The 13545-nt window shown below is 42.0% G+C and overlaps 1 protein-coding gene across 1 annotated transcript in view; it reads left to right on the forward strand.

Moving 5' to 3' along the window:
• Mllt3 (MLLT3 super elongation complex subunit) overlaps positions 1–8808 on the forward strand; it is a 267581-nt gene extending 258773 nt beyond the window's left edge. The window contains exon 11 of the mRNA XM_038333768.1: positions 5533–8808. Coding sequence (XP_038189696.1) covers positions 5533–5664 — 132 coding nt within the window. The 3' untranslated portion in view covers positions 5665–8808. The remainder of the gene's footprint in view (positions 1–5532) is intronic.
• The last annotated feature ends 4737 nt before the right edge of the window (positions 8809–13545 follow it).

The raw sequence follows: 13545 nt of genomic DNA on the forward strand, positions 1-13545 counted from the left end.
CAAGAGTTTAGTCCTTCAGGGATTAGTGGGATATTTTCAGGATTTGTGGCCTATTTGGTTGTAATAACACATGCTAATGTTGTGTTTCTGATGATCTGGCATCAGGAGTCCCGAAAGGAGTGTGTATCTTTACAGAGCCTTTACTTAATTGAGGACATTAGGACATGCTCTAATAACACAAAGGATTACAAACTATTAATGCTGTTCTTGTTGGTGAATAGGACCAAATTCTCCCAAATGCATTTGCCTTGGCTACTGCTTTAGGTCTCTATTTGCATCGGCTTTGATGGATTTTCACCAACCCCATGAAAATGCAGGGGTCTTAGCAGGGTTAACATGCAGGGTTAGCACCATCAGTTCCTGTATGTGCCCTAGCAAGAGGGAGACCTGGAGGCAGCAGAAATGTAAGGCTAGGTTGTGAGCGCTGGAAACCCTTACTACACTGAGTGGGTTTCCTAGTGGCCAGAAGGTTTTGTGATTTAAAATTAAGTGACTTTCTTCTATAGACAATTCTTATCATCCACTTTTCAATTTATTGCTAAGTAACCTACGATGTTGAATCATAGAAAGCTATTTTCCTGGAAGGGTGTGTTCCCTGTCGTTCAAAACAATAGTAACACAAATAGAATCAAGTGCCGGGCTCTGCTGTAGCTCTACACTGTGGTTTTTAGTCACTCTGACAGCTTGGCCGTGTCCGTTTCCCCACCTCCTGCCTGAAGCTCTGGTTATTAAAAACAAACTCGCTTAGGCTTTTCTGGTTTTTCCTTCCTGAATTTTTCCCCCAACATGTTCTTAATGATTATTTAGGAATTCATCATGCCCCCTGATCACACTCAGTTCTCTGTCTTCCCAGGTCCACCCCCATCCCCGACACACACACACACACACACACACACACACACACACAAAAGGGGGAAACAAAGTCCAGTTTGTGTTGCACATACACTCAGGGAAGCATGGCTAAACTCCGAGTGGCCAGACTTAAGGAACACTGAGTCCTTTCCCATTGGCACCCCACCAGAAGCCTCTGATTGAGGAGAACACTTCAGCACCCTCATCACAATTTTTTTTTTGTTTTTTTTGTTTTTTTTTTGTTTTTTCGAGACAGGGTTTCCCTGTAGTTTCTAGAGCCTGTCCTGGAACTAGCTCTTGTAGACCAGGCTGGCCTCGAACTCAGAGATCCGCCTGCCTCTGCCTCCCGAGTGCTGGGATTAAAGGCGTGCGCCACCACCGCCCGGCACCTCATCACAATTTTAAAGAGTTCTCTTCAATGCCTCCTGTCTGACCGGTTACTTTTGTGGGAGGAGAGTTCGTAGGGGTTGTCACGGACGCGTTCTGTGTCCCTCGTTCTTGCCTAATTTGTTTTGTGGAGTGAAATGCTGTTGAGGGCTGTAGGGAGCTGTACCAAGCCTGGTAATCTTGTGCTGTTTACTTCTCCCTGTAGGTAATTAAGGACGCCTTTCTGCTTATAGGGTAGTCTTAGCCATAGTGCCGTGATCCCTGCAGCACATGGTCGTTGTGCCTTATTTGATCTTCTGCCAGCCTGGCATGTGGGGCAGAATGTGTGCTTTAGCCTTAGCGCCCCCCCCCCCCATCTTCCGGATGAGGGCACAGTGATGTTTATGTGATGGTCGAGTAAAGGGCAGTCAGCTCTGCATGCGCCAGATCCGGGATCCCTTTTTAGTGAGCAGTCAGCTCTGCATGTGCCAGATCCGGGGTCCCTTCTTAGTGCTGTGCCATTCACTACTGTGCATGTGGTTGAGGAAGCTCTGGATGACTTACTTGGCGTTCACCTCTGATGTCTGGATTCCTAGTAGCTCTGAGAGGTTATTTGTTCCTCTTTTGATCTGATTATTATTATTTTGAGACGGAATCTTGCCATGCAACCCTGCTAAGCCTTGAACTTGGAATCCTCCTGCCTCAGCCTCCTGTGAGTTATACTGACAGGTGTGTGCCACAGTACCCAACTTCCTATAACAGTGGTTCTCAACCTTTGTAATGCCGTGACCCTTTAACACAGTTCCTCATATTGTGGTGACCTTCAACTATAAGATTATTTTTGTTATTTTATAACTGAAATTATGCTATGGTTATGAATTGTAATGCAAATATTTTTGGATATGGAAGTTTGGCAAAAAGGGTCATGATCCTCAGGTTGAGAACCACTGTCCTATACCAAAATCTACAGGTTTTTACTGGATTCACAGTTTACCTTCATAATGTAAGAAAAAAATAACTTACTCAGGAAAGAATGCTTCTGTTCAACCAGCTCATCCTTGTATATGTTAAGTATCTGATTCCACAAGAGTTTTGTATGTATAGAAATAGCTATGTTGTGAGTCTCTGTGTGGGGGCATATGTGTACTAACTTTTCCAGAGTACTAATTAGTAGCTACTAAAACAAATGTGTGTCCATTTGAGATCTTTGTGTCAATTGGTGACTTTGTATGTTTGGTTGGCTTTTGTTTGTATATATGAAGAAATAACTGTATTGGTTTTGTTTTGTTTCATTCTTTTTGCTTTGGACAGAAGCTCAGTTCCTTATCCCAGGCTGGCCTTGAACATAGAATACTCATGCCTAAGCCTCCTTGAGGGCTGAAATTACAGCATTAGCTACTGTGCCTATATGATAATAAGCTATTGTGTAGTCCCATATAAGTGATATACTTTAGCAATAAGATCCCTTCTAATAGTCTGATACGTGGAGCAGAAGCCCGAGTCTGGTAGTGTAAGGGAGTAAGATGCTCTTCCCTACTTCATCCTAAACACACAGCAGTAGCCTGCAGCCGAGTAATCCAGGCTCCGTGTTAGAGTTTAAAAGATGACACCCAGAAGGTCGACCCTGTCTCCATTCTACCTCTTTCATGTATCCATCTTTTGAGAGAAAGAGAGCTGTTAGACCCTCAAACATGCATCTCCATTCCAAGTAAGAAAGACTATAAGATAAAAGGCACATGCCTGTCATCCATGACCTCAGGAATTTTCCTAAGAGCCTAGTGATTTATGAATGGTAGCATCTGCCCAGTGTACAAATGGGTCTAAGGAGACAGACTTAGCTGGGCGTACCACCGTGAGAAAATGGTAACTTTTAGGAAGAGATAATTGCATGTTATAGCATTGGGTTGCAGTGTCTGTGGTGGTCCCCCAACCTGAGTAACTTGTGTTATTAAAGCCAGAGTTTTAGCTCACAAAATAATTCTGGGGGTCAGATGACACAATCAGAGCTCAATCTAGAATTGGACAATTAATTGGATTGAGATATGTGCATGCGTGTTTGAATTAATTGGATTGAGGTGTGTGCATGCATGTTTGTATGTGTGTAACCAGAAGCACATGTTAAGACTCATAGATATTCATTCACAAATGCTTTCAGAAAACTAGCTTTAAGAAAACAAGGTTTTTAATCTTTAGATTTGCAGTTTTCCAACTTAGTGTTGCATAATTTAAAACTTCACTGAATAAGTCATAGACTAAATCATTACAATCACTTTTTAAAGATAATTGAATTAAAGAGAATCAGATAAGAATGGAAGTTGCCAAGTGAACCCCCTGCGAGAAAATCTGTTCTTTTGCCCCATCTGCCCTCTCTCATGAAGCTTGCCAGAATGAGGCCCCATCCCTTTTCTATATAGCTTGTTAACTTAACAAGCACGCTACCCATGCACAGCATCCTTTTTGTTGTTGTTCCAGTCTTTCGAGACAAGGTTTTTCTTTTAGCCTACCTGTCCTGGAACTTGCTTTGTAGACCAAGCTGGCCTTGAACTCAGAGATCCACCACCTTCCGTCTCCCAAGTACTGGGATTAAAGGCGTGTGCCACCACCACCCAACAGCAGTGTCTATTTCTAATGACATTATTGCCACTGAAAGAATATTTACATGGTAAAGGAATCCCTCAAAGCCATGTCATGATTATCAGTGCTGACCTTTGGAAGTGTTCCCTGTAGTCCCTTTGACCCCACAGCTGGTAAGCATGTTGCCATTGTGGGTGTAGCCATTACAGTAAGAGATGAAGTGTGATATTACTTTACTTGTAGGGCAAAGGCATTGGTTCTTCTAGGTAAGTTTCTTATTCACAGTTGTTCAAGAGCATTTGTTGAACACAACAGGAAGCAATACATGTATGTTCTTATGTAACATATAGAGTGCAATGAATTTTCACAGAGTAAATGCAGCATGCAAAGCTGCTCTCAAATTCAACAACAGAACAGTTCAAGTATTCCTGGTCCTCCCAAAGGCTCCCTGGAACCCCTTCTGTGGTCTATAATGGGTTGGCATAGCATAGGTGGTATCTGTTTCTGCTGTGTGTATTCCTAAATTTTCTAAATATTTCATAATTCTATGTTCAAAACATTGATTTTTTTTTAACATTTAACTTTTTTGTCTACTAGTGTTTTGCCTTCATTTATGTATGTGCAACCATGTGCATGTTTGGTGCCCACAGAGATCAGAAGAGTGTTGGGAATACCTGTAGGTGTATGTGAGCCACACTTGTAGGTGCTGGGAGCCAATGCTCTTAACCACTGAGCCATCTCTCCAGCTCCTAGAACTTTTTTTTGGAGACAGGGTTTCTCTGTAGCTTTGGAGCCCCTCCTCGACCTAGCTCTTATAAACCATGCTGTCCTCAAACTCACAGAGATCCGCCTGCCTCTGCCTCTTGAGTTCTGGGATTAAAGGTGTGTGCCACCACCTCCCAGATATGTGTTCTTTTTTAGGAAGAATTTTATTTCTAACTGGGGGTCTTCTTACATCTACTAAATATAGTCATAGTCTTTTGAGTCAGGGACTAATTTAAAGGTCTTGAACTGTCATATATCCCTACCCATTTTAGTAAAATGTTCTGTTGGTGACTTGAATTGGTTTACTTAGTATGAGAAGTAAAAACAGTCATCTGTCCGTTTGAGGATTTTATTTTAAAGGCTTCCTTTATCTTTGACTTACTGAATTGACTAACAGACAGTTCAGTAGTAGTTGTAATGGTAAATATAAAACGGAGCCATTCCCTGAGGGCTGGAAGTGGGCTGCAGGCCATGAGGGGCCAGCAGGTCCCAGGCAGGGAGCTAAGCAGCAGGTGACAGACCTCAGCTGGTCAGCCAGTCCCACAAGGAGTCATGGCACATGAGAAGCAGAGATGGATAGGCATGCCATGCAGAGTGAGGTTGGATATTTATTTAGTGGGTTATGGAGAGGAAAGGGAAAGAGGGGAAGGAGAGAAGGGGGAAGAGCAGGGAGAGGCAGAGAGAGAAATAGAGATGGGGGAGAGGAGAGGAGAAGCTACCTCTTCAGGAGAAGAGATGGAAAGGAAGGAGAACTTACAGGCTGGAAGCAGAAGGAAGATCTGGAGAGGAGTGGGCAGGGATTTCTCTTAAAGGGACAGGACAGACCATTACAGCAGTGTTGCAATAGGACCTTTGATTAATAAGAATGTTTATCCCTTTGTTCCACTTGGTTCCATGTTTGAGTCCCCCATGTCCTTCTCTTTGCCTTTGATGTCTGTTGCTTACACCCACACTTTTTCTTCTTTACTTCTTCAGATCGTGAACCTTATAGAAGAAACTGGACATTTTCATATTACAAATACAACATTTGATTTTGATCTTTGCTCGCTGGACAAAACTACAGTCCGTAAATTACAGAGTTACCTGGAAACATCTGGAACATCCTGAGGATACAACAACTGGATGCATCAAAAACTATTTTTTTGGTTGTGATTTTTTTTGTTGTTGTTGTTTATATGAAAACACTCAGAATGATACAACCAAAAGGGAAAAAATAAAAATCAAACAACCTTCAGCTTTATTTTTCTTTAAAGCCAGTCATCATCTCTTGATAAAGGAGAGGTTACGCAAACCAGCCTCAGAGGACACACCTCTCCAAGGAAATCCCAGGAAGAGTTAGCCTGGCTAGCCTTGAAAACACGCAGACGCAACACAAGAAAACCTAAAGAATGTGTATGGTACCATGGATCTTTCTGTGGTGGTTCATTCCACAGGATGAATGCATACTCAACACACTGCCTTATTACATAACTGATCTATTTATTACCACATACAGATAAAATTGTGAGGGGATGACACCACCAGACATTACAAGTACTTGGTCCCGTGGATGCTCTTTCAATGCAGCGCCCTTGCCGTCCCAAGCCCAGTGACCTTACTCGTATACCGTGCCACTTTCCAACAATTTTTTCCAAGTCCTTTAACTTGTTGCCGTCTATGTTTTCCACTTTTGTTTTTCCAGTTCCAGGACACACTTATCAACTGGGGGGGGGGGGGGGGACCAAATAGCCACCTCGATTTTCTTCCTTGTGGTCTTTTTCCTAAAAGTTGAGGCCCAGTCCTTGGCTGTATCCATGTAATGATCTTGGACGTGGTAGATGTACCAAATAGGATCATTTGAATTGCTGTCTAGCCTTAGTCAATAAACCTGTAGGACTTTTAACAAAAGTGTATCTGTACTGTCCATGGTCCAGCATTGGTGAGCTGTGGCCAGCAGTCCTGTGTCTATGTTACTGTTGCAATATGAAGTGAAGATGGAAGTATAGGCATTCCATAGAGTCATCATTTTAAAAGGAATTCTGGTCCTGTTTTCTAAAACGGCAGTGTAGACACTCTTAATTTGGATCTATTTATTAGTGAGCCTTTCACCTGTCTTCAGCTGCCAGTGTGGTACTCATTTCTTCTTAGAAACAAAACAAAAACAGGAATCAGTTTTGGGTTTTTTTTTTCTTTTGTTGCTTTTTAATTTTGGGTTTATTGGGGGGTTATTTGTTCGCATATGATTCTCTTAGACTCTCTTATGTTTGAAAACTGAAACCTTTCTTTGGGGGAAATTCTTGGTTATTCTGCCATGGCAGACTATGTATTGACCTGTAGATTTGGTATCTGTTGAGTCTCTTTCTGATGTTTCTTGAAGGATTTCCTGTATAGGTAAAGGTAAAAATGGTTAGGATGGGGAAGAGTTTTGTCCTTGTTGTTCCTTTGTTTTGAAATTAGATATCTGTCCTGTGGCATGCTAAAGAAGGCAAATTATTTTCAAAAGAAAAAGAAAAAAAGCAACCAAAGTACTTTTGGTGTCATTATTCCACAGTCTCTGTCGTGGAGGAATTCAGAGTTAGAGCAGCCACCCTTCCAAGCTGTTACCAGAATTCAACTGAGAAGAAAACTGAAGAAATACTTCTGGATCCAAAGGTTCGCCACTGGATCGGCCTTACGAGAGTCTCTACGTGTGCTAACAGCCTGGTCTCCCCCACATTTGTTCCCACGACAGATGCTGTCCTTTCATTGAGAGATTAACCAGTGTCTGTGCAGAAAATGGTCTTCCCAGACCCGTTCTTTCAGGCGGTAATGTAAATGCAGATTAATAATGGAGCGATTTCTGCATTTTAAAAAGATTTTTTTACACTGTTTCTTTCTACCCAAAGAAACTATTTTTTCTTTTTTTAAAAAAAAAAAACAAAAAAAACAAAAATGATAATACAGCCATGGTCTTTGTAAATTGCTTTCCTGTGATGTCCTAGAGGACAAGGGCATACAATTTCAAGAATGTTCTGATTTCTCATGATGATTGGCATGAGTCGTACTTGAAGCATTTGGTGTGCAGTCCACTTCTTGGTGTACAGTTGCATAGATATATTCCCTGTCATTTTGGACAGTAGGTTGGACTGTGTGGTTTTAGTTGTTTTATTTCTAACTTCACAGGTGAAAAGAGAAACAGTGTTTCCAACATTCAGAAATCTTTGCAAGTTTCTAACTGCAAATCCACATATTCTTAAACTAGAAAAGTAAGTGGTTTAACTAATGTATCTGTATAATTTAACTAGAAACATACATATGCAGTTTGGGCAATTTTTATTTCTGTAACCAAATTATGTGGTGAAATAAGATTTGGCTTCTTTTGTTCCTAAAGTTACAGAGAAACTAAGATAAAAGATTACCCCGCCACCTGACACCCAAAGAAATCCAATTTAAAGGGGGTGGGGGTAAGAAGAAAGGCAGCTATTGTAATAATAACTTTAGAGCTAGAAAATTAACTCGTGAAGATGTCTCCAGAAAATCATGAAATGTAAGTTTGTACGTGGATAGCAAAATTCAGAACAACTTCCCAGCATATTACTCAGACAGCAAAATTGTTTTCTGTACAATTCTGGCAGATGAAGAGTCATGCTATAGAATTAGCTTTTCAAATGGTCCTCCTGTTCATAGCTTATGGTTTGAAAACACAGAAGTAGTGAATCCCTCAGCTCATCCCAGAGAGGTGCCATGCTTCTCTGAAAGCAAACCATTCACTCCTGCCACATCCATGGACACTCACTTTTGAACCCTGTTCATCTTTTGACACGTGTACCCTAACAGTGGCTTTGGTCTTTTAAGCACAAGGGGAAATGGCAGGGTTTTATTTCATATATATATACGTATATATATGTTTTTCAAATAAAATTAATTGGGTGAATGTGAATATGGTTTGAACCAGCAAGAGTATGATAAACTATCATTAAATTTTTTCTCCTGTGATTTGAGGAGGAAAAAAAACTGTATGTACAGATCACACACATGCACACACTTATAAATTAGCTTATGATTTTAGATTTGCAACAAGTATGTGGGGGGGGGGCTCTATCTTAGGATACACCAGTCATGTTAGCAAAACAATCTATGCAGTTACTTCATATCATCACACAGTCTGTCCCCTCTCTTAGGTGACATAGATGTATCTGTGTTGAAATTAGGGAAAGCATCAAAGGAGATGAGTTTTAGATAAAAAAAATTAAAAACTTGTTAAGCAAACCTCTAAACTGAATAATTACCTGATTTGTGGGACTAGCCAATAAATTTTGGGTTTTTTTTTTTCTTTCACCCAAATCAATTGTACCTCTTGCAGGTACACCAACCTAAAGTTAAAAACAACAATTATTAGGTCTGCGTCACATCCCATTTCCCATATCAAGCCTGACAAATGTAGTTACACCCTTGTTTAAGAGCGATTTTACTCTTAAATGCTTTAACTCTACCTATGTAACGAGTTGGTTGTTCAGTGTTGAAATGGTCAGTGTCTGTGCTTGGTGGCTTGTGTTCATTTTTCTTGCTGTGGAAGTGGTCAGCTCTAGGGTAATTTGCTGTATGCTTATTACTTTCTGCCTTTAGCGTTTTGTGTACTGATGCTATGTATTCCTATATTTATATATATGCATATATCATCAGAATGATCTTGCTTTGGACTGTTGCTCTCCAGCTATGACTATGATGTAGATAGAGATGACTCCAGCTGCAGAGAATGTGGCGGAATCACTTCCCACGGTGTAGGTTAGTCTTGGGCTGGAAGTCCACATCTTTCACCCTCCTCTGTTTCGTATGATGCTTCTTATTATGTAGGCGCTGCCATCCTGAATATTCCTTGTAAAGATGCAGTCGATTTCAAAGGAAGACAAAGCCACTGCTGTCTGTAAACTGTAAATATGTATTTTGGCACTTGTACTCCAGTATTCTGAAAACAGAGTTATGATGGAAATGCTGACAGATCTTTGATGGTGGCCAGCGCTACCCTGCAGTGCAAAAATAAATTAAGTAAAAAAAAAAAAAATGTATTCTGAGATTAGCAGTGCAAGGCCAACATGTTTTACAAATCTGTCAGTATCTTTCTAATGGAGTGTGTATGTGTAGTTATGTTGAAAGATTACACCGTGTATGTGTGTACATGCTTTTATGTGAACCACAAGGCACACAAAAGATGTATTTCCCATCTCTAAAACCCATGTTGAAATGTTAAGTGCGGATGGACAGAAATAGGTGTTTTGCTTAAATTCATACCTAATCAATTGTGACTCCTTTTTCTATTTTTTACAATGTGTAGTCTTTGCAGATTCATTTTCTCAGTCTAGTGTCACATAAGGGAGAATAAGCCCTTAGCCTTTCCTCATTGAAAAAAAAAAGTGTGTTTCTAAAGGAAAATGGAGAGATTGGAGACTCTCAAAGAATGGACCGTGTGCCCCAAACCACCTGAGTACTGAGGCCATCCTCAGTTATCTTCAGGTGCCCAGTTCCCAGCCCTGTTTCATGTGTCCTGAAGCCAGTACATAGTTTAAGCTCTATAAAGACTCATCAAGAAATGGCATATACACTGTTTCTTTTTCCTTTTGCACTATCCCCGTGGAAGGTCCTTTCTTGTAAACTAAATTATGCTATAGCTAGACAAAGTCAGCCGACAAATTCTAGCATTTAATTAGCATGGAGAATGATGCTCTGGTTAGGCAGGAGGGACAGAAATCTACAATGCATTGTTTGACAACTAACGGAGGAATTGGATGTGATATTCTCCTTAGAAGCAAAGAGATCCTTTCATTCAGGCCGACAAGCCATTTAGAGGATGGTTGTGGACTGCCTTGGCTCTCACCTGGAGACATCAGAGGTGTGGAAGCCGCGGTCCCAGATGGGCTGACACGAGAGGAAAACTATTGACCACTCCTGAGCTGCACAGACTTCTGTCCTTCCAGGATAGATATGCATTTGTCTATTGGTAGTAATGGCTTTGCATCTTCTCCAAAGAAAGAGCATCAGGGAGCTACTGGAGATGGTTGTGGCACTGTCCCAAAGCCCTACTGGGAATGTCCTGTGCCACAGAGTGTCTCAGTGTGCCTGTTGGTCCCAAAGCAGTACTCTGTTTGGGTAGGCAGGATACCCAGAGGGGATTGGGAGATCAAGGCCCAATGCCCAGACCCCTGCGGGTGGTAATTCAGAGACACGCTGTCCAAAACTAGTGTCCTTTGTTTTCCTTACTAAGAGCAAAGCAGTTAAAGGTAGTTTATTGGTTTTCTTGGCAGGGTACCACCCAAAGAGAAAATGCTGGGTCCATTTCAGTGCTATTGCTTTCTCTACCACATAACAGCATCCACACCTTCGTATTTAGAGGCATTTCCAGTCTTTCCCAAAGGTGGTAAAATTGCCCTTGCCTCTTAGTGTAGTTCTCTTGGTCTTAATTTCTGTTTAATTAAAGAAGGGTAACCAAACCGTCCCAAGAGCTAGCCAGCGAAATACATGACAAAAATCCAAATCACTCCCATGATTGTTAAGTGGGCCCTGTGGCTGTTCTACACCACACCCTGAATGGAAGGGCTTTTTGATTCCACTTGTATAATAATGGGGTGATTATAGTGGCCCTAGGCAGGCTGTACAGAATAGGTGGCTGGGACCAGTGAGAGCCACGGAGCACAGGCAAAGCCACTTGCTCATTTCCCCCTGGTAACCATGGCTTCTTCACAGCATGCAGCCCCCACCACAAAGTTCTGTACATTTCAAAGGGTAGGAAGGGATAAATCCAGGTCATTAAAGGGAAATAATCAAAGCTATTGAAAAGATAAAACACATGAGACACACCGACAGGGCTGTCTGTGCAAGTAATAAGGTTGAAATGCTCATACTGATTTCCAGGCAGAGCCACATTCCTCACACATGTGGTTTGTGTATCTGCGTCTGGGTGGGTGGTCTGGGGAGAAGTGCTAAACTCGCAAGACGGCTTAGTTTCTGAGCTGTGGAGGGAAGCTTTGAGGCAGGCGCAGCCTATGGCATCTGCAGTCCCTGTAAGAGAAAGAAGCTTTCCTTCTGCTTTGTTCCAGGAGAGAAAGTTTGAGCGTGGTGTATCCATGCACAGTGAGTCTCTGTGCAGGCTATCAAAGGGTAGGCGTATGCGGGGTGAGTGAGTGAGTGGACTGGAGTCCTCCCTGCCCTGCCGCCCTCCCTGCCCTGACTCAGCTCTAGGGGTGGCATGCGTGGTGTGGAACTGAACTTCTCTGTTTATTCTACTGTATCCCCTGGGTACTAGGCATGTCTTGAAAGGGATAACAGTTTTGAATAACACCTTAATTTAGATAAGACAGACATATGTGGTCATCAAAGAGCCAAAATAAGTTACCCTCACGCAGATGCCAAGGGAAGCCTTCTCAATCTAAGGCAAGACAGTTCTTAAGGGGAACGGCCCTCCTGGAAGATTCCTGAGACAACCAATGATAATTTTGACAGCCGTGAATCATTCTGGTTGTGTCACTTCCTAAATGTCCCTCAGAATTCCTAGTTATGTTGGCTTTTTATCTTGACTTTTATATACTTGAGTGAAAAATTATTATTTTCCAAATTTTATATTTATTTACTGGAAGCTCCCAGGGGCCAGGACTGCTGTGCTCACTACTGGGCCTGGAACAACTTGAAAACAGTCTGCATCACATGGAAGTGTGGAAGCATTTTGTGAAGAAATTTTTGCATTCAGTAAGTTTGGGAAGACTGCCCAATATTTAAACCTCTCGGAAACTCATGGCACAGGAGTCTCGTGCTCCAGCTGAACTTGTTTGAACACAGCGCAGCATCTCCAAAGGCACACACACAAAGCAAGAGTAGACACACAGGTTATTGGCAGAGGTTTTGCTTCTAAGGGAAACTGCCTTGATCAAAATCATTTTAACTATGCTCTTTACAATTATATTTACAACTCCGTTTGGAATGGTAGTGATTAAAAAGAACATAGCAGAGGACACTTTCAGAAATAGATATCTGCACTCAGTTGCCATGTAAATTGTTGTCCAAACTGGGGTGCTTTTAGAATAAAATTTTTATTTATAGTCATACTAAGAGAAGGCAAGGAAATGGAAGCTTTTGACAAACCAGGATACTGGGCCAAGGAGCATACTTGGAAACATGCTAACCTGAAACCTACTCTTTGACCTCTTTCTGTCCTTTGGCACATGTGTGAGGAAAAGTGGACCAGACCCTATAGGGAAGAAAATACCTTCTTTACCTGCTGTCAAATTCATGATTGATATCCCTGTAACAAACATTAAGAAGGGAGCATGACAAATTTACTAAACCTTTTCGTGGCTTGGGAACCTTTAGGAACTTAGCGAGGTCTAATTCAGATTCACCGTGGCCTCCACCTATTGGCCAGGATCCCTCTGGAAAGGTAGTCTTTTGTGACCATGCTTCCGGAGAGAAGGGCAGGGGTGAAGTGAGAGATTCTTTGCTTCTTTTGTTTAGTATACCTGGTACAACAGTGTCATATTTGCAGGTAAGGGGTTCTGACCCCAGCTGTCACCCATACAGTAATATAGTGTCTCCCTCACAGTAAAGGTACCCTAGGGTCAAAGGTTTAAAGGATGTTCTCAGTACTGCCAAAAAAGCCTTAGCTCTCGGCGTGTTCAGAGGCCTCTCTTATTTCTGCATCCCTGCTTGTGTTAGCTACCTCAGTAAATGTTAGATAGGATCTGAGCACCAGGCTCGTTTTCAGGAGGACTCATTCCTTATTTGGGATTCTGTTTCCAGAGCCTACTGCCTGTTGAGGCTGTAGTCACCCTCCTTACGCTCAACACTTTGGCTCGAGATGCTGCCTTGTCGTTATCGCCTGCTGGGCTCTCTGCTGATGCCACATCTATGCCACTGGCAAGATTTGATCCAACGCCACTGGGGTTGTTTAGCTGGCATGTCCTCACACTGTGAGCGCATGCCCTAGAATTTTGCTGTTCTTTTCTCCGTCACCAGGCTATGCTATCTGATTTCATTTGACATGTT

The sequence above is a fragment of the Arvicola amphibius genome, chromosome 6 (assembly GCF_903992535.2).
Source record: "Arvicola amphibius chromosome 6, mArvAmp1.2, whole genome shotgun sequence".
Classification (NCBI taxonomy): Eukaryota; Metazoa; Chordata; class Mammalia; order Rodentia; family Cricetidae; genus Arvicola; species Arvicola amphibius.